The sequence below is a fragment of the Amblyomma maculatum genome, chromosome 11, assembly GCF_055883805.1.
Source record: "Amblyomma maculatum isolate TAMU_Amacu chromosome 11, ASM5588380v1, whole genome shotgun sequence".
Classification (NCBI taxonomy): Eukaryota; Metazoa; Arthropoda; class Arachnida; order Ixodida; family Ixodidae; genus Amblyomma; species Amblyomma maculatum.
Window position 1 is genome coordinate 68359816 of NC_139354.1, and position 27927 is coordinate 68387742.

At 44.9% G+C, this 27927-nt stretch overlaps 1 protein-coding gene across 1 annotated transcript; it reads right to left on the minus strand.

Annotated features, from left to right (window-relative positions):
* Window positions 1-1601: 1601 nt before the first annotated feature.
* Window positions 1602-27487, minus strand: LOC146174053 (uncharacterized). The gene is made up of 3 exons (XM_084583123.1): window positions 27301-27487; window positions 23361-23415; window positions 1602-1875 (listed from the first exon to the last, which is right to left on the minus strand). Exons 1-3 carry the CDS (start codon window positions 27354-27356, stop codon window positions 1654-1656), a joined length of 333 nt encoding a protein of 110 aa, XP_084439249.1. The 5' UTR covers window positions 27357-27487; the 3' UTR covers window positions 1602-1653.
* Between the last annotated feature and the right edge of the window lie 440 nt (window positions 27488-27927).

Here is a 27927-nt window from a genome sequence, read left to right on the forward strand (position 1 = left end):
ACTTCAGCCATAATGGATTGCCCCATTGCAGAAAAAATGAGATATGCTGGCTATGGTTGCTTCGCACTGGTTCGCCCTCTAACGCGCATAAAGGCGCGACATTTAGCGAGCAGGCAGCACTTTGCAATGATGATAAACACGCATATTGGTAAGATATAAATAAGTGAACAATTATTTCTCAGCTGTGACAAAACAAAATGCAAGCAGAATCGCGTTCAATGGTTTGTTTGAATATTGGTGCAGCGGTAGACCTATAAGCAGGCGAAGGAACTGTCGCCTGCTTATAGGTCTACCGCTGCACTAGGCCGTCGCCCTAAGGCCGAAATAATATTTTCTGGCATTTTGAGCTTTGTATTTTCAGGGTTTCCCGCTTTATCTGTGAGGGTTCGTTGGCGCAAATAATTAAGTGTGGTTTGTGCAGGTGCTCTTCAACGCATAAATTACTATTTATTGTGTAAGGTCAATATTTATAATTTAGATTATTATTCTGATTTAACAATCGCAAACAAAACCTTTTCTCTGGCATTCAAAGTAACTGCCGCAAGATGTAACAGGGCTTCTTTGCCTGGCAGTGAAGTGTCATTTTTTAGCCCTTGAATCAGGTTAGCTGGGGTAGGCAGTATGTGTGTGCCCCAGCTCCATATTTCACTCAACTTCATATTTCACTCAACCTCAATATTTCAATTAACTTCATATATCTCCGATTCCCACCATACCCAACATCACCACTTGTGACACCGAAGTTCATAATGGTAATTGTCTCAGTCACAGTATTTTATCACGTTTAACAGTCCGGGAACTTCTTATTTCTATATGGATGAAAACTGATTTTTTTTTCGTATATTTTCTAGGATGCCTGAGGAGATAATGAATCCCTGAGTGACGCCTTGTCCGGGAGGGTCGCAACCGCAGTCATGCGATGGCTCCTAGAAGCAAATAAATTTGACGGCGGTCAAAAAACCTACTAAAATGGCACCTTCAATGCAGCCCAGAAGCTGAAACCCGTAATAAATTTCTGTAAACACTCACAACTGAAATAAGTTCTAAGAAAAGTGCTACTATTTATTACAGTAGTTCTGGGTCCGTTTCTATTGCTTAAGGAAATTCAATAAAGAGAGTTGTGCCCGCGATTCAAATTTGTCTAAAATGCGGTGTTTCGATAACAACATATCTCTATACAGGGTTGAAACTAATGGTGGCCACTTAATCTCCCCTTTGAGGGTACGACGCGATAGCCTAGAATACCACCTCACATTAAACATGTCCCACGATCGTGCCTGAGTGGCCTACGGGTAATGCAGATGCAAATACCTGGGAGGCTGATTCTGATACCACCCTCTCTTGTGAAAGGAGGCGCCTGAGTTGGTAGCTCTTGCCATACGTAATGTCAGGCAAATCTACAACCAGTTAGTACTCGGCGGTGCCAGCTGCCAGCTACCATCTGCCGCGTCATGCTCGTGATTTTTTGCTCACAACGCCACCTGGTGAACGGAGACTTTATTCTAAAACGTTAGAATCATCTATATTTAGTTTCAGCTGAAACATCGTAATTGATATATGTCACTGTAGATAAAAGAAAGAGTAAGAAACAAGACCAAAGAGCAAAGATTTCACAAATATTTATTTGAGTGAGAGGCGTCTTCGTTCAGAGTTTCACCCCTGTACTGATTCTCTTAAGTATGGTGGGAGTGCTGGCTGTGGTGGTTGTGATGGGCGGCGCGTCGTAGTAGGTGACCTGGGTCCGAGAAACCTCGGCTTCATTCCGTTAGGGTACGGGCCATTAAGTTTAAAGCACATTCCATACCACCGAGAATTCGACTCATGGTAGCACGCACATCCGGACGGGCATTGATCTCCTCCAAGGCTCGGATAGCACTGCGGAAGAATCATAACCAAGCATTTTAGTGTAGTCAAAATGTTGGGGTGCTATTCTCAGTAGAATGCCGCTTAAATCAGCCCACACTTTAAACCTTAATTCTGTGGCATGAAAGACTTTTCAGCCAACTCACTGTTATTAGCTACCATAGTGAAAAACGAATTATTTTTTCTGCTGCATGGAGTGTATATAAATAAATGTGTTACCACGTGTAAGAATACGTGCAGTCGCTCAAAAGAGAATGATCGTAGGTGACGTGACATTATCAACGCACAAAATATCGCTGGTTTCCAGGCTATTCATACTGTGCTCTTCATGTGGCGGACAACTGCGGGTTCATTGAAGCATTCTAGGTTACAATATAGAAAGATACCAATGATTCGCTCCACTTAGAACCATCTAAACCACAAATCCAAGCATTCGATATTTCAGCAGGTGATCGTACTTTCCCACCAGTAAAAAAAAAAACACTACACTTTTAAAGCACCAACTCCAGCGGCGGTAAAATAAATGCCTTCTTAAAGTGGCTAGCAGTGCACGTGCTATAACGATATCATTACGTTACATTTTCCTTACATTAATGTGTGTGGCTGTCGCAATTGTTCGGTATATGGTCTGCACACAAAGGCATGTGCCTTTGTGTGCAGACCATATACCGTGGCTCCGTATATACCGTGTCGGGTGGCTCCTGCATGCCACCCGACACTCAGTCACTTCTAGGATGTAATGTGTGGTAATGGTAGCTTGTTCTTCAGTGCTCTCTACAAAAGCTATGTCGAAGAACAGTGTGCATTACGGACTATTACCCACAGGCCATGCATCACTCATTGGCATGTGAGTAGCAGTAAAGTATGTAACGGCTTCTGAATGGCAATAATTTCCCGTAATCCGGACGTTGCGTAACCTGACGGTCGTCCAGAACATATTCGTATGAAGAGGCTGAATACCTTCCTACTTCTCTAGCAAACCAGGAACTACCATATCTGCGCGTCAATTGATTTTGTTGACCAGGGTCAAGAGATTATAATTGAAACAACTGCGTTATTGTAGCGGCTATTACACAGAAAGCATTCGAGCTCGGGTAATGGGGCAGCAGCCAGCTTTTTTTCTGCTCAAATGCATATTAACTATTATATGAAAGCGTCATTACTGGGAGCTATTCACTAAGCCTATTTTAGTTGCGAAAGGCAGCTGAGAAAGCAGTGCCAGTGCCTCCTCTTTCTTCATAACGCCAAAATACGTTATTGCCGCTTTATTGTGAAATTTTAACCAGGCAACTCGTCTTTGCATGCCTCATGAATTCAACATTTGCTGGTGTTCAACAAATGTTTTTTTTTTTTCAATTTTGGTTTGGCAAGTTAAAAGATGATCGTTTCCTTCTCACATCCTGTAGGAATACAGGAGGATGATGACATTTAATGCGCTGTGCCCAAAACCTTTTACACAAATTATTTAGAATCTACCAGAGGAACTGTGAACTCAGCAAAACAATGCATTTGTTTTCAATTTATGGTTATTATTGTTAGGAGCATAAGCAAGTTTCTAACTTTCCAAGTATGCAATTTACGAAAGGAATATGATGAGACGATGTTCATGAATACTATACAGGGTGATTTAAATACAAGAAAATTGCCAAAATTATTGGCATCACAAAAAACTGCGGCCATTTTACGAACCATGAATACAGCACTAGGAACAACAGTTTCTCCTTCACTAGTTTAAAAGCTTCCTAGTAACTGCAGCACGCATGATGACAGGGTTTTCCTCCCGTTCTTTTAGTAAGTACGTTTTACCGGTATGCCAGACGGGACGAAAGTATTTCTGAGTGCCTGGCAAGGCAAGCTTTTAACAATATCAACATTTCTGTCAAAAGGAAATGTGGTATCTTAATGTTTAGGGTAGCACAAGAGAGATTGGAAACTTCGAATAAAATGGCAAAACTTCTTTCACTGACTGCTCGACTTTATACAAGTGCAAACAAATCAAACTAAATTTATTTCGTTACCTAAGAAGCAATAAATGATGCTGTAAAGATAGAATTATTTCATCTGCAGTTGTTGGGCAACGCGTGTAATGAAGTTCTGGAATTTCTGTATTTTACAATCTATATTAATTTGGCAAAATGAAATTCTGCAAAGAGCAGTACCACCACTTTTATAGCCCCAAAACTGTTCCACCTCGCAGCTGTGTTTGACGTTAAGTAATATTCGGGCATTGCAACTGGCTCTCCCGACAACTTTTACGCAACTCGCATGCCCTGGAGCGTCGTGATTTCAACATTCCTCGTTTGCACATAACATTCGCTGGTTCTCTTTTTCAGATTGCTTTACAAAACGCTGCGGCAGCGCAGCCTGTTTGCTCAAAGAATGTAAAGAGTAACAACACTCTTAAGTCGAAGTAGCCACACTCAAAAATTTGACGAACTCAAATTCCTTTTTAGAAGCCGACATGACAGCTTAATAGTGTCTATTGCTCCATTGCGTCTTCTCACTTCTCTATATTTTCTATGACTTCTAGAAAAAGTGGCCGAGTGCATGAGCTTGTTCCACAGCGAAAATAGCTAAAAAACAGCTTCATGCCGCGCCATAAATATACGCAAAGTTGCTAGATGAAAGTAAGTGCATTCTCACCTACGAAAAGCAGCTGATTGAGGGTTCCAAATGAATTGCTAGTCTAGAAGAGTATATTGGGCGAGTGGCGTGCATAGCAAGACATTTAGCTGAGCACAACTACAAGCATTTACGTGGCACTGGTGAAAGTGCAGTAACTATAGTTAAATACAGTTGGTTCTCACATGTACTCTCTGGTAAGAATGTGTAATAGAAAATAACTCTAAGCTAGCGAAAATCTCCCATTTGTATCACGAGATATCATTCGACCCCTAAATGTATTACCTGCATAACGTGCCCACACTACGATCATGGCTAGCAGAATTTCGTGCGCCTGACGTAGCGCTCTCCGGCAAGACAAAACAGGAACTACAGTCATTTACATCTCAGTTATAAACATATTATTACAGGATAGTTTACTGAGATCAATGTCGGGCCTGACATTCAAAGTCAGCTGTCTAGGGCGGTCCAGCTCTCCCAACCTCCACTTTGTAAATTCCCATGCCTTGTTGCTTGGAATTTGCGGCTCCAGGACGGTTATGTTTACGCACAGCGAACCAGACGTCCACCGGGCGAAGCATGTTTGCCTACCGAGAATTAAGGATTTTATTCAAGCAACATGGGACGCCAAGCAGTTTCCGTAAAACCGATCTGATCAGAGTTGTCATTTACTGCAATCACAACTACATAAAGGCGATCCCTATGGTTAAATAGCTTCTGGTGCCACTCGCGGCGTCTGAGCGGTCTCTAAGGCCAGGCACTTTCACACGTAACATATGCAACATGCTGGCGGTGACCAAAATAACAGTTCTTGAAGCGATATTGAGAAGCAACAGGTCGCAAATCGCCAATCCAATTAGCTTTCTCGCGTAGCGATATTTTGGCGAAGAAAATTTAGTCACTGGGCAAAACGTTTAGCAATCAGCTCAGGCAGCATCACAGTGAACGAAAGTACAAGAGATACGTCGGCCCCTCCAGTCGTCACACAGATAAAAATGATGCTGTCGGAGGCGTGTGGTTCGAAGGGCGCTATACAGTCCGAGCAGTTGTAGTAGTATGCATACATGAAAAGCATGTAGGTGGATATCCTTCGGATATGTTCCGTCAACCTGTGAGTGGTCTGTTAGTAATTAGATGTTATTGCTGGAAGATGGCCGCACACTGCAGAAACAGAACATTTCAGGGATATTGGTAGTTAATTGTCGAGCTCGTTACCTGCGTACTGCTCGCGCGAAACCATGAGATTATAGGACAGTGCCGTAGCAAGAGTGACACTTGGTTCGCGGTAGGCCTTAGCGGAGCCATCTTTTTAGAACAGATATGGTCATACGCGCATGCCACAATCCCAACAGCTGGCCGTCAAAAATTTGTTAGCATGCGAGGCACAATTCTCTCCTGTGGTGAATACATGATAAGCAATAGGAGGAAAAATGTCGTACGCCTGAAATTACTACTTTATATGTATGTATGTATGTATGTATGTATGTATGTATGTATGTATGTATGTATGTATGTATGTATGTATGTATGTATGTATGTATGTATGTATGTATGTATGTATGTATGTATGTATGTATGTATGTATGTACGTACGTACGTACGTACGTACGTACGTATGTATGTATGTATGTATGTATGTATGTATGTATGTATGTATGTATGTATGTATGTATGTATGTATGTATGTATGTATGTATGTATGTATGTATGTATGTATGTATGTATGTATGTATTGTAAAAGAAGGCTAGGTCGAGACGGCGAGGTCGTGACGGCAAGGACAGCGAAGCCTTGTCTAGCGTTTTAATCCGATCACGAACCTAAGCGCGCGCCGGGGGCCGGCGCCGCGGGACGATGATGATGGTATGTACAAATGAAAGAAGAAGATCATGGCATGTACAAATGAAAAAAGGTCCACAGAAGGCTCACACAATCTGCCCGGGGGGTCGGAGGCGGCCAGCCTGGCCGCTCCTAATTAACCGATGTACCGCGGCGCACAAACGGTTTCAAGCGAGAAACATGAACAATTTCAGTTCCACGGTGGCGTCGATCGGCTGGGGGATCAACAGGCGTGACTTTGTAGTTAAGTGGAGAAGTTTGGCTGATGATCTCGTAGGGACCAAGGTAGCGGTGGTGGAATTTGTCACTAAGGCCAGGGGTGCGCAGTGGTGTATAAAGCAGTACTTCGTCACCGGGACGATAAGAGACCACGCGATGCGTAGAATCGTAGCGACACTTGCGGTCTTCCTGGCACGCTGCTGTGTTTAGGCGGGCAAGATGACGGCATCTGGCCACACGAGATAAGAACTGGGTAGGTACTGATGTGGAGTAGTCGGGCGTAGAGAAGAAAGAAGCGTCTAGAATTGTAGTGGGAGGACGGCCATAAGCGAGGAAAAATGGAGAATAACCGGTAGTCCGTTGTACTGCTGTGTTATAGGCTAATGTGACGAATGGTAGAATAGTGTCCCAATTTCGATGATCTGGTGTGATGTACATGGATATCATGTCTGATAAGGTGCGATGAAATCGCTCAGTCAGACCGTTAGTCTGGGGATGGTAGCTTGAGGTTGTCTTATGAAGGGTGGATGACGCGTGAAGAACTTCGGCAACGACTGCCGATAAGAAGGCCGTCCCGCGGTCACTTAGGAGCACCCGAGGAGCGCCATGACGTAATACAATTGATCGCAAAAAGAAATTTGCTACTTCTTGAGCGGAACCGGTGGGTACAGATGCTGTCTCAGCGTAGCGTGTAAGGTGGTCGACAGCTGTTATGATCCAATGGTTACCCCCATCGGAGAGAGGTAGGGGACCATATAAGTCGATGCCGACTACGTCGAATGGCGTGGCGGGACAGGGAACAGGTTGTAGAAGGCCAGCGGGCGAAGACGTCGGCCGTTTGCGACGTTGGCACAGAGGGCAGGATGCGACGTATTTGGCAACGCCGGAAGATAGGCCAGGCTAAAAGAATGGTTTTTTCACGCGGTCATAGGTTTTGTCAACACCACGGTGACCTGCAGTAGCGTCATCGTGGAGAGCCGCCAGTATACGTGGGCAAAGCACACGCGGCACGACTGGGATCCAGCGAGTTCCATCAGGAACTACAATTAAAAGCGACTTCGCACTGTTCAGTCCACACGAAAGGGCTGCGTGTTTTAAGTAGTTCATGAAGTGGAGCAGCAATACCTGCAAAATGCCTTATATTATAAAACGCCGGAAATAAGACGCCAGGCCGAGAAAACTGCGCAATTCTGTAATCCGTTGTGGACGAGCAAAGTTCAAGACCGCGATAATACGAAGCGGAGTAGGATGCCATCTTCGAGCTTAAAATTGCGAAGTTGTCGGCGAAGCTGAGCAGCATTGGGTGGGTCCGAAGCGCCAATAAGGCGGTCGATGATGGGTCGGCAGTAGGCATCGGCTAATTGCTGCGAGCGGAGAGCGTGTCTGTTCTCAGAGTCGTCAAATGAAACTGTTATGATATACGTCGGGGAAGGAGATGGTCGGCTGTGGTCATAGGTGGTAATGCATTGGGAAGAAAAACAGCAAGCCGATTCCGAAAGTGGACAGCGAGAAAGAGCGTCGGCGTGTTGGTGCTGGCGACCCGATTTATAAGTGACGTCGAAATTGTATTCTTGCAGGCGTAGAATCCAACGGCCAAGTCGGCCTGTCAAATTTTTGAGCGAAGACAACCAGCAAAGAGCATGGTGATCGGTCGCAACTGTGAAATGCCGACCATATAGGTAAGGGTGAAATTTTTGGACAGCCCAGACGACGGCAAGGCACTCCTGCTCGGTAATGGTGTAGTTTTTCTCAGCTGGAGTCATAGTCCGACTGGCGAAGGCAATCACTTTCTCACGTGAAGTTGCATCGCGTTGCAGAAGTACAGCTCCAAGACCGAGACCACTGGCATCAGTGTGCAGGATGGTTGGAGCGCTATCACTGAAGTGGCCAAGAACAGGGTCTGATGTGAGGGCGTGCTTCAGATTATTAAAAGCGACTTCGCACTGTTCAGTCCACACGAAAGGGCTGCGTGTTTTAAGTAGTTCATGAAGTGGAGCAGCAATACCTGCAAAATGCCTTATATTATAAAACGCCGGAAATAAGACGCCAGGCCGAGAAAACTGCGCAATTCTGTAATCCGTTGTGGACGAGCAAAGTTCAAGACCGCGATAATTTTTTCAGGGTCTGGACGAATGCCGCCATGGCTGACTAGATATCTCAATATTTTAATTTCCTTCTGTGCAAAGTGGCACTTTTTGGTGTTGAGTTGAAGGCCCGCTGAAGCGAGACACGTGAGGACCTCATTCAGGCGCGTAAGATGGTCTTTAAAAGTTGACGAAAAGATGACAATGTCATCCAAGTAACATAAACAGGTTCTCCATTTTAGGCCACGAAGCACAGTATCTATCATTCTTTCAAATGTCGCTGGTGCGTTACAAAGTCCGAAAGGCATAACATTAAATTCGTAAAGGCCATCGGGAGTTGAGAAAGCGGTTTTTTCTTTATCGTCCTTGTGCATAGGTATTTGCCAATAACCTGAGCGGAGGTCCAAAGTCGAGAAATATTCGGCGCCTTGGAGAGAGTCAAGGGCGTCATTAATTCTTGGCATTGGGTATGCATCTTTGCGGGTAATTTTGTTGAGTGCCCGGTAATCAACACAAAAGCGCACCGAGCCGTCCTTTTTTTTAACTAACACTACTGGGGAGGACCATTGGCTTGTCGAGGGACGAATAATATTGCGATGGAGCATGTCATTTACATTTTCTTCAATTACTTTTCGTTCAGAGAGGGAAACCCGATAAGGCCGTCGGCGAACGATAGAGTTACCTTCAGTAATGATGCGATGGTGCGCAGCACTAGTCCGTCCCAGTGGTGGGGAAGTGGCATCAAAAATGGCTTGGTGGTGTCGAAGCAATGTCAGCAGTTCTTGGCGTTGGTTCGGCGTGAGGTTATGATTAATAGTCTTTGTGAGAACAGAAAGAGAGACGTCTGGCGAAACACGGCGCTGAGGCAGAGGGGCGGTGAGCACCATCAAGGACAAAGGTTGAACATCCACCATGCAGGGGAGAGAAGTTCCTTTTGGGAGCACGAGGGATCCACGTGAAGTGTTAGTGGCCGCTACTGTCGCTGAGCCATTGCAGAACCTCACAAGACTAGACGGGAAGGCGATACCACGTGCAAGATGACGATGAGATGGTGCGATGAGTACGTCCCCGTCAGTGATGTGGTCAGAAACAATGCTAAGCAGTTTTTCGCACTGAGGAGGCAAAACAGTATCAGCGGCTGCAACGAGGGGATGATGTCGTTCAGAAACTTCAGATGAAAAATCGCTGTCTGTCATATGGATAGCACGGTCGCCACAAGAAATTAACGCCGAAGCGGTTGACAAAAAATCCCATCCTAAAATCATCAGATGCGCACATGATGAGAGCACAGCAAACTGCACATGATGGCGGACGCCGTCAATAACAATTCGTACGGTGCACTTTGCTAAAGGGCGCAAAGGGACGTCATTGGCTCCACGGTGTTCGGGCCCATCATATGGTGTCGTCACTTTTCGCAAACGGTAGCACAAATCAGCGTGAATGACAGAAATTGCAGCTCCTGTATCAATCAATGCTTCGACCGGTAATCCTTCAGCGAAAACAGAAATCACATTATACGGGCGATCTGGAGGACTTTTGGTAAGTTCGCAGAGTGCAGTTTGACCTCCGGAAACTGCAACGCTTAGTTTTCCGCATGGCGGACAGGGATAATTGTTGCGGGTAAGAGAGGGGAAACTGAGCGGTGGTATGGGGATAGGGACCGACGTCAGGATGCATGGGTTCCACGAGGCTCAGACGAGGATTCTGGAGGTGGGGATTATCTTCGAGGTGGGCTTGGAGTAAACCGACATTGATAATATGACATAATGATATATATAATAATATATAATGTGATACATAATGATATATAATGTGTTCAACCCCCGTCATTGTGCAGGATGTAGAGGTAATCGGGAAAGTGCGATGCAGTGACCACAGAATGGTGAGGTCCCAAATTAGCCTAAATCTGAAGGAAGAACGCAACAGATTAGTAAGAAAGAAACCCATCAATGAATTAGCAGTGAGGGGGAGCGCAGAAGAAATCAGGATCTCGCTACAGAATAGGTATTCAGCTCTAACTGAGGATGGCGACATTACCCTAGAGGCAAGGAACAATAATTTCAGAGATATCATTACTGAGAGCGCGGTAGAAGTAGGCGGTAGGATAGTTAGAGAGGATACCGGTAAGCTGTCTAAGGAGACGAAAGATTTGATTAAGAAACGCCAGAGTATGAAAGCGTCCAATCCAACAGACCAGATCGAATTGGCCGAGATATCAAAGCTAATCAATAAGCCCAAGGTGGCCGATATAAGGAAGTATAACATGGAGAAAATTGAGCATGCTGTAAAGAACGGGGGAAGCCTTAAAGCGGTAAAGAATAAATTGGGCATAAGCAAAAACCAGATGTATGCGATAAGGGACAAGGCGGGCAACGTCATCACTAATATGGACAAGATAGTCAAAGTAGCCGAGGAGTTCTATACAGATCTCTACAGTAGCCATTTGTAGTCAGGACCATAATGAGATTGGCGGTAGGGAAAAACAGTCAGACGTTCCACCTGTGACGAAGGACGAGGTCAAGAAAGCACTAGAAACTATGAAAAGGGGGAAATCAGCTGGAGAGGATCAGATAACTACAGATTTGCTGAAGGACGGGGGGGATATCGTGCTAGAAAAACTGGCCACCCTGTATACGCAGTGCCTGGTGTCATCGACGGTACCGGAACCATGGAAGAATGCAAACATTATCCTCATTCACAAGAAAGGGGACTCTAAGGACCTTAAAAATTACAGACCAATCAGCCTACTGTCTGTTACGTATAAGGTATTTACCAAGGTAATCGCTAATAGAATCAGGACAACCTTAGACTGCAATCAAGCAAAGGATCAAGCAGGGTTTCGCAAACGGTACTCTATTATCGATCATATCCATACCATCAATCAGGTGATAGAAAAATGGTCGGAATATAACCAGCCCTTATACATAGCATTCACTGATTACGAAAAAGCATTTGACTCAGTTGAAACCTCGGCGGTGATGCAGGCATTGCGAAATCAGGGGGTAGACAAGCCGTACGTGAAAGTGCTGGAAGATATATATAGTGGCTGCACAGCAACCATAGTTCTGCATAAGGAAAGTAACAAAATTCCCATAAAGAAAGGTGTTAGGCAAGGAGACACAATCTCCCCAGTACTATTCACAGCTTGCTTAGAGGAAGTATTCAGAGACTTGGAATGGGAGCAGTTAGGGATAAGGGTAGATGGAGAATACCTCAGTAATCTGCGATTTGCTGATGACATTGCCTTGCTAAGCAACTCGGGGGATGAACTGCAAATAATGATTGAGGACCTAGACAGAAAAAGTAGAAAGGTAGGCTTGAAAATCAATATGCAGAAGACTAAGGTAATGTTCAACAGCCTCGGGAAGGAACAGCAGTTTACGTTAGGTAGCGAAATACTGGAAGTAGTAGGCGAATATATCTACTTAGAACAGGTAATAACCGCAGATCCGGACCATGAAAAGGAAGTAACAAGAAGAATAAGATTGGGATGGAGCGCATTTGGCAAGCACTCGCAGATTATGACTAGCAGCTTACCGGTATCGCTCAAGAAGAAAGTATACAACAGTTGCATCTTGCCTGTACTCACTTATGGGGTTGAAACGTGGAGGCTAAGCAAGAGAGTTCTACTTAAGTTGAGGACAACTCAGAGGGCTATGGAACGAAAAATGGTAGGGGTAACATTAAGAGATAGAAAGCATGCAGAGTGGGTCAGAGAAATAACTCAAGTTACCGACATTCTCGTGGAAATTAAGAAGAAGAAATGGACATGGGCAGGACATGTAGTGCGAAGAGAGGATAACCGATGGTCCCTGAGAGTAACAAATTGGATTCCAAGGGAAGGAAAGCGTAGCAGGGGGTGGCAGAAAGTTAGGTGGGCGGATGAGATTAAGAAGTTCGCAGGGGTCAAGTGGATGCAGCTAGCACAGGACCGGGTTAAGTGGAGAAATATGGGAGAGGCCTTCGCCCTGCATTGGGTATAATCAGGCTGATGATGTGATGTGATGTGATAATATGACGTTGGAGGGATGTCACTTTCAAAGGTATCGTAACCACGGCGCTCATTCTGGAGGCGGCGACGACAGCCGCGGGATATATGTCTTCTAATGCCACAGTAATAGCAAATTGGTCGGGAGGGGCGCCAAGGTGCGTAATAGGGTGGCGCAGGTTGAGCCGTCGCTATTGCATTGACGTGATTGTAGGTTGGTGCCGGTCGAGGCGGGGGAACTAAAGGAGGGGGGGATGCTGCGACGTGCGCGTAAGTCGGTACTGAGCGGGGTGCCGGAGGGCCAGATGTCATAGGTTCGGTGATTGTTGCCAGCTCTTCTTTGATGACGCTGCGGAGACCTGCGTCATTAGATGTTGCGGAAGAGTGATCGCACCCGTGTCGACAGACAGGCTTGAGGGCCTGGCGCTCCTCGCGGTTGATGGCTCGAATAAGTGCCCGCAGGTCGAGATCAGCATAGGTCGGGCCAGTAGCGTTGGCGGGCTGCAATCGGGAGGACTGCAGCTGCTCGATGCGCTGGCAGGTCGTAATAATGGAATCAATAGTTGAAGGATTCTGAGCAACTAGGATGTTATACGCCGTAGAATTGATTCCTTTCAAGACGTGGTGTACTCGTTCATGTTCCGCCATGGGGGACTAATACGCCGGCAGAGTGCAAGTATGGCCTCTATGTAAGACGCATATGACTCATCAGGACCTTGACGGCGTGAAGCGAGCTTGGTCTTCGCGATCTCAGTCCGAACTGCCGGGTCGGCGAAGTACTGTCGGAACTGCTGTTTGAAGGTGGTCCAGTTAGTTGTGTGGGGCTCGCGGTTGATGAACCAAGTCCTGGCGACCTCAATAAGGTAGAAAGAGATGTTGAGAAATTTCAGAGCATCGTCCCACCGGTTGTAGGCACTGCAGCGTTCGTAGGTGTCAAGCCAGTCATCGACGTCTTCATCGCGACGACCAGCGAACAGCGGCGGGTCGCGCTGTCGTGTGGGCACAGTCGGAGGGGGTGGTGCAGCCGAGGTAGAGGGTCCGGCTTGATCATGGGTACTGTCGGTAGACATAGCGATGGTGGCAGTTGCCAAACGGCGACCGGAACGTAGCTCCAGCGAGAGGCAGGGCCCAAGGCAGCTAGGGGATCAAATTTCGCCTCCACCACTTGTAAAAGAAGGCTAGGTCGAGACGGCGAGGTCGTGACGGCAAGGACAGCGAAGCCTTGTCTAGCGTTTTAATCCGATCACGAACCCAAGCGCGCGCCGGGGGCCGGCGCCGCGGAACGATGATGATGGTATGTACAAATGAAAGAAGAAGATCATGGCATGTACAAAGGAAAGAAGGTCCACAGAAGGTTCACAGTATGTATGTATGCATGCATGCATGCATCTATGTATGTATGTATGTATGTATGTATGTATGTATGTATGTATGTATGTATGTATGTATGTATGTATGTATGTATGTATGTATGTATGTATGTATGTATGTATGTATGTATGTATGTATGTATGTATGTATGTATGTATGTATGTATGTATGTATGTATGTATGTATGTATGTATGTGTGCCTTTATTAGCTACTTTATAAATTATTGCTCTCCCATATTTCTCCACTTAACCGGTTCTGTGCTAGCTACATCCTGTGGGAATGTGGGATACACCAAATGGGGCTGCCCACTCAAAAGCCGAATAGGTCCAGCATGGTTCGCAGTAGGGATGAAAAGTACTCGAATCCCCCCGCTGCTCACGCGGGCCTTTTTGGGGCACTTTCGAGCAAATGCAACGTATATTCGTATTCTATGCAGTAAAAATAAGATGGACTCGATTGAGGCTGCCATTGGAAGGCCGAAGTTGTCCGCAAAGAGGCTTTAGGTGGGCTTGCGAGTCTGAAATATCACCATCCTATCTTTATTAGTGCTATTTTATTTATGTAATTCATATAATACGCGCCGGTAATTGCTTTTTCTGGAGGTTTCACATAAACTGTTATAAGCATAACCTGTTCTCTACTAAAAACTAAATCCTTTAACACTGGCGACTATGTTAATTATGAGATATTTTCAGAAAATATGCCACAATAAATGTTTTGTTTTACAAATATGCAGTGACCTTCCCCAAATCCTCCCTGCGCCATTATTTTTTGACGCAGCACCGATATAAATTGTCAGAATTTTAGGGGGCAATCAGGGCCAGCCACATTATTATAGTAGTTGAGAATAAATTTCTTTTATGTTTGCTGAGTATAGAATACAAGGTAAAATGGTGTTCAATATTTCACACTTCATGGTTAATGGGACTTTGGCAGCACCGAAAATACCAGCTTCAACCCATGAGGGCAACACGTGGACAAGCCCAAATCAATCTCGACTGCTTAAAGCCCACGCCTGTACAATTCAGGTATTAGAGGGATTAACCGTCATGAGTATTAAAAGATTGAACAATGACGCGGCACCTGCCTCTACAAAAATAGTGCCTATTGGTGATTTTTGTACGCTGACCACATTAGGCTATCAGGACCGACTGCGGCAGCCTTGTACGAATCGGGACCGATTGTGGCAAAATTTGTCAGCCCACGCAGGGCCCCTCTGGGCACGAGCTGCAAATCCCGCACGGGGCTCATATGGGCTTCCTCCATGGACACAGCGTGGGCGCTATCATAGCCCGCCTTGTGCTCCTTGGTACAACTCACCGGATAAATGCTTGATATGCCAGCAACTAAGCCACTAAACAAATGATAGTTCGTCTTGCGAACAAGCAGGAGTTTATATGCAAGTCGTGTTGGCAATGAACTATACGGCAGGACTTGCTATATGACTGTATTACATTTGCATACAAAGAATACCTCAACAGATGTAGGCCTCATTCCGGGCCCTTATGGAACCAATGTGGGTAAGTTTGTTTCCAGCAATTTTTCTATTACCTATGCCGGCCTCCTGTAAGGCATATGTGAGGAAGGCAATTTTACCCTCCCCTGTGCACGATACAGGAGTGTCATATCGATATTTCAACGACTAACGGAGACCACATACCCACCTCCACCCCACATGGACACATGTATGATGCATTCGGACGCATGTAGTCAATATTTTGACTTATAAAATAAATTTCCCGGCTACCTTATTAATGGCTGACAGCAAATAGCTCGATGGGCACCGCATCTGCTTGCTTGGCAAGACTAGAAAGCGAGCATAGAGTTGGGTCGCTCAGGAGCGATCCGGATGTTTTGAGCTGCTCTTTGAAAAGAGCAGTTGAGCAGCGGCTCACTAAAAGTTAGTCGCGTTTGTTTTAGTTAGCCGGCTCTCGTTCAATGATCAGACTTGTGCTGAACGATGCCTTGAGAGTAGGATCTTCTGCTCGGTAGATTATTGCGCCATCTACGATGCTAAAAAGCATCTACCCTCCAGCATGGCCTCCTAGGTCAAGCCCGCCTGCGAAGGAGAAAAACGGGCGCGCGACTTGGATGCTGTCTCCCGCTCTTCATTACAAGAGTCGCAAACATCCCCTCGTCTTCGGCTGTCTTTTGAGACACTCTTTCGAAAGAGCGAGTGAGCGGCGGCTATTTTGGAGAGCCATCGTTCAGTGAGTGGCGGTTCTTTGGAGAGCCGCCCGTTCAGTGAGCCGTCAGTAACCAGGAGCGGCGATTCTTTTCGAGAGCCGTCGTTCTGTGAGCCGTCTGGAACCGTTCCGCCAGATTCGGGTCTTATGCTTAGAGGGACTTCAGTGGCATCTATTAGCAGTGCGAGAAAACAACTCCAGTGGACAAGAAAGTTCGGATCGAGCCAACCGGCATTGAAATAAAACAAAACAATCTGCCGTCTAAACGATCCTCCGCACACCGTCAGCTGCCGCCTGTCGGAGCGCGGTCGGCTGCTTCGCCGCCGTGACGAGGCTCCGCGGCATCTATCTAGCAGTCGGAAAGCTACGTGTATGCTTCTGGTGGTTGCCGTCAGTTTTGTACGTCTTTTGGTTTGCTTTCCATGTTTACTATCCGTAGGTTTCTCCAACTGCATTACAAGGCAAAAGTCGAATGCAGAGCCGCTTCCTCAGCCCAGCTCAGCAAACTAAATAATTCGTTTTGGTCACGTACAAAATATAACCAGCCCTTATACATAGCATTCATTGGTTACGAAAAAGCATTTGACTCAGTTGAAACCTCGGCACTGATGCAGGCATTGCGAAATCAGGGGGTGAAAGTGCTGGAAGATTTATATATAGTGGCTGCACAGCAACCATAGTTCTGCATAAAGAAAGTAATAAAATTCCCATAAAGAAAGGTGTTAGGCAAGGAGTAACGATCTTCCCAGTACTATTTACAGCTTGCTTAGAGGAAGTATTCAGAGACTTGGAATGGGAGCAGTTAGGGACAAGGGTAGATGGAGAATACCTCAGTAATCTGCGATTTGCTGATGACATTGCCTTGCTAAGTATCTCGGGGGATGAACTGCAAATAATGATTGATGGCCTTGACAGAAAAAGTAGAAAGGTAGGCTTGAAAATTAATATGCAGAAGACTAAGGTAATGTTCAACAGCATCGGGAAGGAACAGCACTTTACATTAGGTAGCGAGGTACTGGAAGTAGTAGGCGATTATGTCTACTTAGGACAGGTAGTAACCGCAAATCCGAACCATGAAAAGGAAATAACAAGAAGAATAAGATTGGGATGGAGCGCATTTTGCAAGCACTCGCAGATTATGACTAGCAGCTTACTGGTATCGCTCAAGAGGAAAGTATACAACAGTTGCATCTTACCTGTACTCACCTACGGGGCTGAAACGTGGAGGCTAACCAAGAGAGTTCTACTTAAGTTAAGGACAACCAAGAGGGCTATGGAACGAAAAATGGTAGGGGTAACATTAAGAGATAGGAAGCGTGCAGAGTGGGTCAGAGAAATAACTCAAGTTACCGACATGTTAGTGGAAATTAAGAAGAAGAAATGGACATGGGCAGGACATGTAGTGCGAAGAGAGGATAACCGATGGTCGCTTAGGGTAACAAGCTGGATTCCAAGGGAAGGAAAGCGTAGCAGGGGGCGGCAGAAAGTTAGGTGGGCGGATGAGGTTAAGAAGTTCGCAGGGGTGAAGTGGATGCAGCTAGCACAGAACCGGATTAAGTGGAGAAATATGGGAGAGGCCTTCGCCCTGCAGTGGGTATAGTCAGGCTGATGATGATGACGATGATGACGTACAAAAAGCACCGACTGCAGCGCATTGTTTGCTCTAAACGAGAAACTGATGTCTTGAGATTTAAAACCACGCCTTATAGCATGAATGGCCAGCAGTGCGGCTTGATGTAAACGTAAAATGAATGAATGAATTAATTAATAAATAATTAATATTGAATTACGGTCCTCGCGTGTGTGGGGAGGCGAAAACAGGAATGTTTAAAAAGTTTGAGCTACAAAGCGCGCACTGCCATTTAAGAAAAAACAATGCACTTACATGATAGGTCACAGCCCTCCTGAATTCACTAACTGGGGAAATGTAGGAGAGACCTCGAATCAGTTGATCTGCTTTCTCTATATTTATAATTCACTATCTGTATTTGACTATATCATCACCATGTATATTTAATTATGGTCAGTCCGCATGGTATTTTGGGTTATTTTTAGTGATTGATGACGCCAAGTATTTATTAGGGATAATTCTGCATGATGGTAAATGTCATCCATATAACTTTGGAACCATAGGATACGAAATGAACGAAATCTTTTTTTTGGAAAACAATTTCACCTCCAGTAAATATAGTGGACCTAAAGGGTAAGAATCGCATATTAAAAAGCAGACTGCTGTTTACTTGTTTTTACGTAGTCATAAAGAAGGCAGATTCAATCAGGACACGAATATTTCCACACTTTCGTTGAGGTTTTGGAGGTGGAACGGGCGCGGATCAGTGAAAGAGAGAGGGAGACCGAGGAGGCTTTCTCTCTCTCTGATAGAACCACTGCTAGCTCCTGAGCTACCCAGATTTAAGCGAGCAGGTGAGCCGTTCAAACGAGCCGGCTTACTTCAGTGATGTGAGACGTTCTGTCCGCTCACTAAAATAAGCCGCTTGCCGATCTCTACTAGTACGCTGCGCGCTGCTCACATGAGTCCTTTGATGTGCTTTAAGGCAAACGCAGAGCAAACTTGCCCTTCCTGCGAGCCGAAACAAAGCAAGCGCACGCGCAGCTCTCTGCACAAAGGTACAACAGGTCCAGCATGCACAGTTATCCAGTATAAAAGCAAGGATGTTTGCATGCTGCGGGAAAATTATAGCATACCGCAAATCCGGCTTCTGGCCCATAATTGAAATATAGCCAACTGGTCTATGGCGACGGTAAAAAGTGGTTGTACCGGAATGGTACTCGCTTCGGTCGCTTCTGGCACCGTTGATGTCGGATAACATACAAAAATATACTCCAATCAGACACCACCAGCTCAAAACTCTAGTATATATCCCGCATAGGGCCCTAATGGGCGCTAGACAGTAAATAGTACAAAGTGGCATGTTGGATGAGTTAAATATTACTTATGGTTCGTCTTGATTAAACCTAGTGTGCAAGCGAAAGCCTCAGTAGTAATGTTTACAAGTGGTATAGATATTTATTTACCCAAAAAGGTGGACAAAGGGAGCAAGAAAATTCGGAAGACACCAAGAAGAAAGGAAGCAGAAGAAGGCAGAAGGAGCGAACAATAAGGGAAGCAAAAAGATTCTGGAGACGTCAGGAGGAAGAAAGAAGGCGAGAAGGACAGGACGCATGCGCACTTGTGGTCGGCACCCGCCACGGTGATCTTGGCTTTAAAATGGGCAATGAAGCTTTTGCTTCAAAGAAACGATGAACCCACATGGGACTACAAATTGAATGCGTTCTTCGAGCCTCTGGCACGTGGCAGCGCAGTCCTTCGCATGTGTTGCGCGTGTAGCGGGCGGTACTCGGCTCCTGTTTCTCTTGTGCTGCCTAGTTTCGTCTACTTCGCACACATGCTTATTCATCTTCACACACCTGGCGAACTTTATTCGCAGCGGTATATATAGCCACTAACATAGATTGCCTGACATAGTGCAAACAGCCTTCTAGTTCTCTGCCTATACTCTTTCTATCCACCCCCACTGCTGCCCATCTGGCTTGCCGCTCGGACCTCCGCCTTTAAAATGCCCTCGACACATTTCTGTTCTCTAGACATGGATGTTTTTCCTTGAGGTTCGGAGACACTCATGAAACTGTCGCGAGGAGGAAGCAGTGCTTCGCCTGCATATTCTAGACATTCTCATACAGCTATCACCACAAACTCACAGAACCAGATGTGGACATGGAATAGCCCTAACGGGTAGACTAAAAATGACATTGACTTCATACTTTGATGTACCCTGAACTTTACAGGGTGTAGAGATGACCGGATATGTGCAATGCAGGACCGCAAGATGTTAAGGTCTCTAATTAGTCTACATTTGAAGAGGGAACGAAACAAATTAGTAAAGAAGAAGAATAGAAATGAATTAGCCATGAGAGCGAAGGTAGATGAAATCAGGATATCGCTACAGAATACATATTCAGCTTTAATTGAGGATGACGACCTTAATGTAGAAGCGATTCAGAGGTAGAATAATTTCAGAGATACCAATACTTAGTGTGCGGTTGAAATAGGCGGTAGGATAGTTAGAGAGGATACTGGTAAATTATCTAAGCAGACAAAAGATTTGACTTAGACATTCCAAAACATGAAAGCCTCCGACCCAACAGAAAAGATAGAACTAACAGAACTATCAAAGCAAATCACAAGGTGCAAAGCGTGTGACATAAGGAAGTAAAACATGGATAAAATCGAGAATGCTCTAAAGAATGATGGTTTTCTTAAAGCGGTCAATAGAAAATTGTGCATATGCAAAAATTGAACGTACGCGCTGAAGGACAAGGCGGGCAATGCCATCTCGAATAGGGAAAAGATAGTCAAAGCAGCCATGAAGTTCTATACTAATCTATACTGTAGCCGAAGGAGCCCGGACAATGATGATATTTGCAGTAGTGAACATCAGTAGACATTCCGCCAGTGAAAAAGGATGAGGTTAAAACCTTTAGAAGTTATACAAAAGAAGAAAGCAGCAGAGGACGATCAGGTCACTGCATATTTCTTGAAGGACGGGTCAGATATCGTGCTATGAAAACTGGCCAACCTGTATACGCAATGCCTGGTGTCATCGACCATACCGTCATCATAGAAGAAAGCTAACATAATCTGAATTTATAAGAAAGGGGATGCTAAGGACCTGAAACATTTGACCAATCAGCTTACGATCTGTTACGTACGAAGTATTTACTAAGGTAATCACTGGCAAAATCAGACAACCTTAGACTTCAATCAAGAAATAGATCAAGCAGCTTTTAGGAAAGGGTACTCAACAGTTGATCTTACCCATTCCATTAGCCAGGTGATAGAAAAATATTTAGAATATAACCAGCCCTTATACATAGCATTCATTGATCACTATATGCATTTGACTCAGTAGAAACTTCGGCCATCATGCAGGCATTGCTAAATCAGGGTGTAGACGAGCTGCATGTGAAAGTACTAGAAGATATATGTAGTGGCCGCACAAGTACTGTGCTGCTAAAAAAAACTAACAAAATTTTCATAAAGAAAGAGGTTAGGCAAGGAGACACCATTTCCCAATATTGCTCAAAGCTTGCTTAGAGGAGGTATTCAGAGACTTAGAATGGCAGCAGTTAGGGATAAGGATCGATGGAGAATACCTATGTAGTCTCCGATTCGCTGATGCAATTGCCTTGCTAAGTAACCCAGGAGAGGAATTGCAAAGAATATAAACAGTAAAAGCAGAAAGGTAGGCCCAAAATTCGATACGCTGAAAGCTAAGATAATGTTCCAACAGAAAAAAAGCACTAGAATAGTAGGTGAATATGTCTATTTAGTACCGGTAGGAACTGCAGATAAAGACCATGTTACATAAATATCTAGGAGACTATGATTGGGAGGGGGGGGGGGGGGGGGGGAGATGGAGTGCATTTGACACATACAGGTTATGACTAGACGATTTAGGGTATCTCTCAAAGGGAAAGTGTAAAGCAGCTGCAGCTTACCTGCACTCACTTATGTGGCTGAAATGGGATACTAACGAAAAGAACTCTACATAAATGAAGACATCACGGTGGGTTCCGGAGTCCAAAATTATACCTGTAATGTTAAGAGATACCAAGCATACAAAGTGGATGAGAGCAATAACTCGAGTTATTGACATTCTAGTAGAAATCCAGAACAAGAAATGGGCATGGGCAGGGCACGTAGTGCGAAGAGAGCGCAATCGATAGGCGCATAGGGTAACGAATTGTATTACAAGGGAAAAAAGCGTAGCAGGGGGCGACAGAACGTTGAGTGGGTGCATTAGGTAAAGAAGATTGCAGGGTTCGAGGTGATGCAGCTAGCACAGGACCGGGCAAATTGGATAAATAGGTGAGAGGCATTCGCTCCGCAGTTAGTATAGTTCGGCTGATGATGATGAAACAGATTATTACCATGCTTTAGTGAGCTTCCACACTGTAAACTAGGGTAACTCTGTGACTTTACCCTGGCTTATGAACAAAGGCACCAAGTAGAACAAAGCTTTCGCTGATGCTCTGGCTGAGCCACAGCAATCTTTTTTATTTAGGGCGCGTAGGAGCTAACTGGCGTGAACATGTTCTCGTCCGCAGGTCTCCACAATTCTCTTAGACATGGGGTCGATCCGGAATATTTGTGGGCTGTCTTTATTCGCCTTTATTATTAATAATATTGTTTATTTGTCTATCCAAATGAAGAAGGGAGGCGTGAGTAAAAGCAGAAAGACAGCTTGAGGGGACCCTACGGTCCCCTCTACAAGGCGGTATGAAAACACACGTGAACACACGTATTTCAAATGTATTGTTTATGGCTAGAAAAAACAATGGATGAATTCCAGGTTGAATTCCCTGTTCCACAGTGTGCCCTCGGTTATTTATAGGTACAAGCTTTACACGGATTGGTGCTCTGCTCTGTGGTGAAATGCTTGGAAAAGCGAGCGTAGACACCTCGTGCGGCTGAAGCCACACGAGGCGGACTTATGATTGTGCGATGGCGAAACTAATCACTGCTCCATCGCAGCAAGATTTAAAAATTTTTTCTGCCCATACGGGTCCTAAAGGTCAGAAGAGGCAAAATGTGGCCTGTGGCAAGGGGCCTTTTACCATGCTACAAGTTCAACAAGCCCCATGGGCCTCACACCAGCTACAAAGATCGCACCCGTAGGACACAAGCGACTTCGCAGGCTATTTCGTGCTATTGGTAGCGTTAGATGCCAACCATCTAAATTGAGCTACAGTATCACTGTAGAGTGAATTGATTTTTACATTGCTACGGCCAGTTGGTGATTTCAATCGTCGCAGCATGCAGGCACCGAGATTTAAGAAAACAGACGTGGATGAAAAAAATCCTTCATATACCTAGGTTTAATAGCGGTATGACAGCTGTGTGCTTTATTGGGGGTCAAGAGCGAAGACAAATAGACAAATAGCTGCTTTATTGGGTCTTTGACCATTATTTTTTCTGCCATCCTCGAGGAGCCCTGAAGTGTTTTTAAAAATCGGCCTCTCATTACATAGAATGCTTGCACTAAGTGTAAGTCAAGGAGATAAGCGAGGAATGTTTTTCAGAGCGCTTTTTTCTCAGCCTCAATCTATCGAAATAGATTACGGACATTGCTCCTGAAGTGAAATAAGGTGAATATTTTATTCTTACCCTTTGATTGCAGTACCCCTCCGGTTGGCGGCCCTTTATTGGCCGGCGCATGGGCCTGTAATAGTGACGAAACAAAGCACTTCATACAACTGCTTTTCGCGATAGTACATTATTCTAGCATCTGCGCTAATGAAATTGAGATTATCATGGTATATTCAAGGACTACATTGGAAATTGCCTGTAATGCACATCATGCCGCTGGAGGGCCCGTGCACTGTTCCTGTGTGTTGTTGACTATCTTGCATTTAAATACTCCTGCGCTGCCAACTCCGCGTGTTATAGCTAGCTTTTTTTAACACTGTCCAGGAGAAATGTTCCTTCTATTTCTAAATACAAAATACATTCGCTAGTACTTCGGTCTTCACCTGCATTTTGGTTTTGCTTTCAGCCTTGTCCTAATGGAGAAAACAGCGCCACAAGGATTAAGCATTCCAGCGCGTTGCCTGATTATGGGTCGAGTATGGGGATGGTGGTTGGGCATACCAGGAAATTGGGATGGGACTGTTTTCACGATCCGCCATTTTGGCACCGGTCTCCGGAAGAAAAAGGCCCAAAGAAAAACTAAAACCTCAAGAGTAATGAAATACCCCACGTACATTGAAAAAAGCTGCAAAAGCAAAAAGAGGGATTGCCAAATTGAACACTTTTCATACCAGCGGGTTTCAAATTAGGTACCAAGTATTTCCTAGCTTTAGATGTTAACCACTCCTCTACTCCGGAAACTTGGATACTCATAAGTACTTTTGCATTTTATGTCCGCCTAGTTATGTTTAGTGTTAGGGCTTCATGTCGCGAAGTTAAGCGCCACGCCTGCCTCATGCTCCATTATTTGTTGAGTACTAGAGCTTGCTGCCTGCTCCCATAACTTCGAGCTATAATTCTGGATTTCTATGCATGCTATGTTGCGCACTGAACATTTTAGCATGTGAAATTTTAATTTTCAAATATTTGAACATGTGAAAGCGTAGTAAATTCTGACAGCACCGTTTGTTTGATTAACCTCTCCTGCCGCATACGTAATTCTCGCTGAACATCCAGTTCTGATACAAAACTTCAATATATAACATGTGACTAAGCTACGGGACACGCATACAGAGCAGCGACAACCCTGTTTACCTGTTAACTATATCCTAGTTGTATGTAAGCACTTCAGAATGCTTTGCTAAGACCGAGTGCTCGGCTGGCTCACATGTAGAGCAAAAGCGCAGAAAAGAGGAAAAACACGTAATGTTTGTACATTACAGCGCCCTATGTTCTTTGTGCTTTTCCTCAGAGGTGCCCATCGCTTCGTTGGCTACTGCTTTTCTCGCGTTAATTATTTTGTTCTGGTAATTATATTACTGCTGCTATACACTCACTAATGTATGGGCATTGTTTGGAGCCTACGTTTGAGCGAGCGCGAACATTTTAGTTGTAATCACTGTATCCGTTGGCCATCAAAAAAATGTGAAGTTTATTTTGTAGCCTACATTGGCTCAAGCTGCACAGTCCGGGTCGCTTAAGAAATATAGACTCGGTAAAAACCCTCGAAAGAAGAAGAAACCGCCTTCGTCATTACTCTAGCTGTGCAACAATTTCCAAACAATAAAACGCGTTCTTGAACAAAACTTTTCAATTGCACCCAATGTCTCGGCACGCAGTTAGGGGCTTTTGGCTATTTCCATACTAATACTGGAGCAAGCGGGCCACAGGGCAGCCACAGAGCTTCTCCCAGTGCCGTGGCGGGTACCAGCGACACAACCAGCATGAATAAGCTAATCCCCATGATTTCTCGCATCGTACCAGCGTAACAATTGTCTTCCCATCACTGCTCCAGGGAATCTCGCAGCCTCCCAGCGTTACCCGAAAACAACTGATGTGATAAGAATACTGGTTTTGCACTGGCAGACGCTGGATGATGCTGATTTTTTGTAATAGCGTAGTTTGCGTGACTTTATGTGGGAATTAATGTTCGCAAAGACCGCAGCATCAAAAACATGGTAGAGAGACTGGCATTTACGCATGCAGGATGTTTGGCTGCGGCATGCATTAGTAGTTTAACTCAGTGGCCGACAAACATGAGATCAAGATTTTACCTACCATTATCCAGTACTTGGAGTACTTTTATACTTGCGTTCTCTTTAGCGCCTAAGGCCTACTCCCGTAAAGGTTAAAAAACAGCTCCACAGAGTCTTAAGATAAGGCGACAATAATTCTCGAATTAATGTGTTTGCCCCCAAAGATGTTCATGGCTGAGATGCTTAGCCTTGTCACCTTTTCGAAAGAGAAGTCTCCACGTAAAAAGTAGAGGCAAACAAAGAGTCAAGACTATCCTTGATCCTGTACAGCCATAACCATGTATTCGCGGCTTGCACTGTGACGAGGTCCTACTCATATAATTGTAGTCGCACTAGGTCCCGGTGTGACCTTCGGCTTAGCTGGTCTTTAATACAGCGGAAAGAATGTCGTAAGACTGATAGCAATGCCTGTATATTTGGAGTCAGAGCTCAATACGCGTAAGAAAACGCAGAAGCCTTCCAAGATAACTTTGATTACGTGGACGGCAGTGCCGCTCAATTCATGACCATGTCGAAATCTTGGAGATCGTGGCCACTTCACATGGCGCATTTTTATTGACTGGCACCTTAGACGGTTCACTGAAGTTTGCCGCCAGAATTTGTATCTTTAGATGATGCTTTAAAATTGAAGATAATATAAGATAGCAGTCCTGTTCCAGTGGGCCTCAAAGAGTTTGTGTAATGCGGCTATCATTAGGCTTTATAGAAATGCATAGTTTTGAAAATTACTGAAGTTTGTTCTATATTTAACTTCATTTCTGCTGTTATATTTCTGTGCATGCATATCTGCTGTAAACATGTCTATTTGATTGGTGCCTCCAAAAGGTGCCCGGATAATGAGGCTGTGCCATGGCGATCGTGGGAGCTCGTAATGCCGTTGTAAATGTTGCCGCTTCGGACGGCATAGTGATAGTACCAAGCTGGTTGCTACCATGGAGATCTAGGTTTGCCTATTCAAGCTCCCCCTGTACTCATCCACCAAATGTTAGGGGAAAGTAACGCACGTAGCCGCAACAGTTCACTCTCACGGGCGCACACCAGAACAAAGTCAGCCTAGGTTCAGTGTGGTCTTCACCAAACCACACCAGCCCGTCGTCGTCATCTCGATACTGCACACCGTAACAATGTACTTCTTAGTCGCATTCTGCGAGTACGTCACCAGTCTTCTCCGGATTCTAGCTTAAATAATAAAGAGGCCATAGCCTGGCGGCGATTACAAGCCGGAAATTTCCCGAACCCTGTCTGGTTGTTTCACACCCAGATAGATGAGAGAGAAAAGGATAAATGTATAGCCTGCGAAGCGAGGGGGACCCTCGACCTTATACTTTGGGAATGCTCTAAGTCTCCGGGCGCTAGGGACAACATTAAAAGTAGAGAAGCCTCGGTAACCCTGCTGCGAAGCGACGTCCCCGCTGACCAGCACAAAGCCGTCCGCCTGGCGGCTGAGGCCGCGAATAACCAATGTATATTCGCCAATCCTTAGTCGCGGAGGTTCGAGCCCCCGTTCCTCAGGCCTGCGTGCCAGGAGCGGGGAGTAGGGGCCCTCCTAAATCGGTGGAAATTGAAGTTTTATTCAATCAATCAATCAATCAATTTGTCCGAAATAAGCAAACGGGAGAACACAGCAAGTATACTGCCAATATTTTCGTTATGAACTCCTAAGTGGCATACTCAAAAAAGCATTAGCAATCATACTCCTCACACCCATCTTATGTACGCATGTTAAGTGGTATACATTTCTGGGCATGCATTAGCAAATATATTTGCAATGTTCCCACCGAGCCAATAATTGTGTTTTCGTTTTGATATAGATACATTCATATGGTGAATATTGATAAATAATAAACAGTCTTACAGAATGCTAATACAGAGTACATACTTACGTCCCGAGAGCGCCATAGGTGAGCAAAAAAAGCAAGAAGAGCAAAACGGCGTTCATCTTCAACAACAGCCTCACTGTGCAGCAAACTGGAAGAGCTGATGCTGAGACACTGAATACTCGCAAGAATTTATACTGTTTTGAAAGCTGAGAACAAAAAATTATTGTGCGCTACACATTTTTTGCTAGGCATTAGCTGACAAGGCAAAGTTGAGCCAATTTGATAAATGCGTTGATATATTGTGACTTACATAGCATGGCACTTCTCACTCGAAATTTCTGTGAAAATATTTTCTCCGTAGACTTCTAATGAAGAGGTGAAATGTCACTTATCCAAGGACATAGAGAAATGCTTAGCATAAAGCCTCGTGGCTTAATGTTTCAACGCCCAAGGGTAGGTGCAACGTTCTTATGGTAATCCCCATACGGAAAATCGTATTCCGCGAATCTTTTGCGGTCGAGATACACATATGATTTAGAGTAAAATATATGCAGACCACTTCCCCATCATCGAGTTACGAGCGAAGTGGTGATAGCAGGATCACGACTTATTGAAATGAATTTTAAACAAAATACTTCTACGGAATATTGAATAAATTGCACTACAGCACATCCAGCTTAATGAGTACAA